Source organism: Verticillium alfalfae, genomic scaffold (genome assembly GCF_000150825.1).
Source record: "Verticillium alfalfae VaMs.102 supercont1.3 genomic scaffold, whole genome shotgun sequence".
Classification (NCBI taxonomy): Eukaryota; Fungi; Ascomycota; class Sordariomycetes; order Glomerellales; family Plectosphaerellaceae; genus Verticillium; species Verticillium alfalfae.
This window is the reverse complement of record NW_003315036.1, coordinates 975033-977057: the sequence shown is the minus strand read 5'-3', so window position 1 is coordinate 977057 and position 2025 is coordinate 975033. Positions and strand designations below refer to the sequence as shown.

The 2025-nt window shown below is 53.1% G+C and overlaps 1 protein-coding gene across 1 annotated transcript; it reads left to right on the top strand.

Moving 5' to 3' along the window:
• On the top strand, positions 1-471 carry VDBG_02815 (conserved hypothetical protein; the record flags this gene model as incomplete). Its single annotated transcript, XM_003006630.1, has 2 exons — positions 1-17; positions 156-471. Coding segments are annotated over 2 exons (213 nt in total), but the record flags the coding sequence as incomplete, so codon positions are not given.
• Between the last annotated feature and the right edge of the window lie 1554 nt (positions 472-2025).

The following is a 2025-nucleotide window of genomic DNA, read 5'->3' as shown; positions in this document are numbered from 1 at the left end:
GAGCTTTGCCTTTGCAGGTCAGTCCTCTTTCCCTCTGGGCCTCTAGGTGGGGGGCGTGGCCCGTATTCCCAGGCCGTGCTGCGAATCTCGTCTCGCTCCGCCTGCTCAATGCGCCACGAGGCACTGAGCTCTAGCTTACCACTCTTTGTGTGCAGGATACCTCCTGAAGAAGAACAAGGACTACGGCGCCGAGCTCGCCCTCGGCAGCAGCGTCGTCCTGCTGGGCGCCGGCGCCCAGCGGCTCATCGCCACGCAGGCAAAGTCCCGTCCGGCCATCGGCCTGACCGTCGCCGGCGCGCTGTCGACGTTTTACTACCAGAAGAAGTTTAGGGAGTTCCGCTTCGGCGTGTGAGCTCTTGTCGTTGTGTCTGTGTTTCCCGGGGGGGGGGGGTGTTGAGCCCGTCTTGTGTATTCTACCGAGGGAGCTGAGACGCCTTTGTAACAACAATAGATAGATGTACACTTACTTGCAATTTGAAATGTGCGTCACGTCATGTTCCGGTTGCTTTTGGCCGAGGTCCTGAGCCTGGTGGTGAGAGTTTTGCCTCGTGCGCATGTCATGTTGTGGGTGTCTGCCATCCTATCCATATTGAACTTGGCAGCTCGAGCCGGAGGGCGTTCCGATTGACGCTATCTCCTTTGTTGGCAGGAAAGATGTAGGCAGAGTGAATATTAGCGTTAGAAGTGTCAGTCATAGTCATGAGCTCATGCTCAATCGTTCAGCCTCGAGGGGAGTCGGGCTCATGCTAGCGTTCGTGTGACTCCGAAGCCGCACAGTTCAGGTTGGTAAATCGAGGGGCGCATCCACTGCTTGTGTTTCTGATAAACCGTTGCGTGACATTGCTGAAGATCGGCGCACTTGATGTTCATGGTACAGCTGTCGGCCGGAGTTTGATACTTCGCATGTATTCATACACCAGCGGAAACCAGCTTTCGGTGCTGCTAAGAACAGACCATGGTCATTGGAGATCCACAATGCAGGAAGAATAAGCCACTGATGAGGCCATCGGCAATACAAGGGGTTCTTCGTCCTCCGAGAGGTTGCCACGGCCAGAATTTTAGGTTAAGGAGACGCAGGTGAGACCTGCTGCGTCGAGTCTGCACAAGGTAACTTGCAGTCATAAATTTTGGCCCGTAGAAGCGCGATGCCATCGTAGAGCCCTATCATACTATATAGTAAACATAATGAATCTGCAAGTTCCGTTATTGGACGTTTCACTGATATCGTTTTTTATTTGCTCAAAAGTTTCAAACACTTTGATTTATCAGAAACTGAATCGTTTGCTATTGTTGCTGTTTCTCTCGTGACGCGAACCCCTTTCAGCAGTCCACAGCAAGCTGACCATATAAATGTATTGAAGAAATAGACCAACCAATATGCACTGTTTGTCTCGGAATGTCAAATCCCACATGTTCTACAACTGTATTTACGAAGATCACATGATGTGCAGTGTCTTATAGATGCTGGGCGATCGGGTCCGCGTGAAGGCATTGAGCCAACACTGCAACTACAACATATCTGAGTGTATGGTATATTGGCTATTGTCAAATCAAGCTTCTTCATCACGGGCATTCACTGGAGACCTGAACTTCCAACCCATCCTCTCCTTCGTTCTCTCTATTACCTGGCTCACGTGCGGCAATGCTGTGTTCCAGGCATGTAGCCCACTGTGGAATGGGACGCGGGCGCTAAGGCGCTGCAAGGATAGTGCCCCGGACCCTGCGCCAGGCCGCACAGATCCGAACCCCTCAACAGGCTCCTCTACAGGCGCTTCCCATTCCCCCGCCTGCATCCCGCATCCACTCGTCGCGTCACGTCGCGTCGCACCCGCTCTTCTGCAACCTCCAATATCCTTAACATCTACACTTTGCCAGGTGTGGTGCCCCGTCGGCAGCACCATTGATTGCGACCATGGCACAACCTCAAATCACCGACACAGAGATCCTGACGGGAGCATCTCGGATATGCGCCCGTCGTATGTCCAGCCACCCCCCCGCCAACCTGCTTGAACCTCCACTGATCAA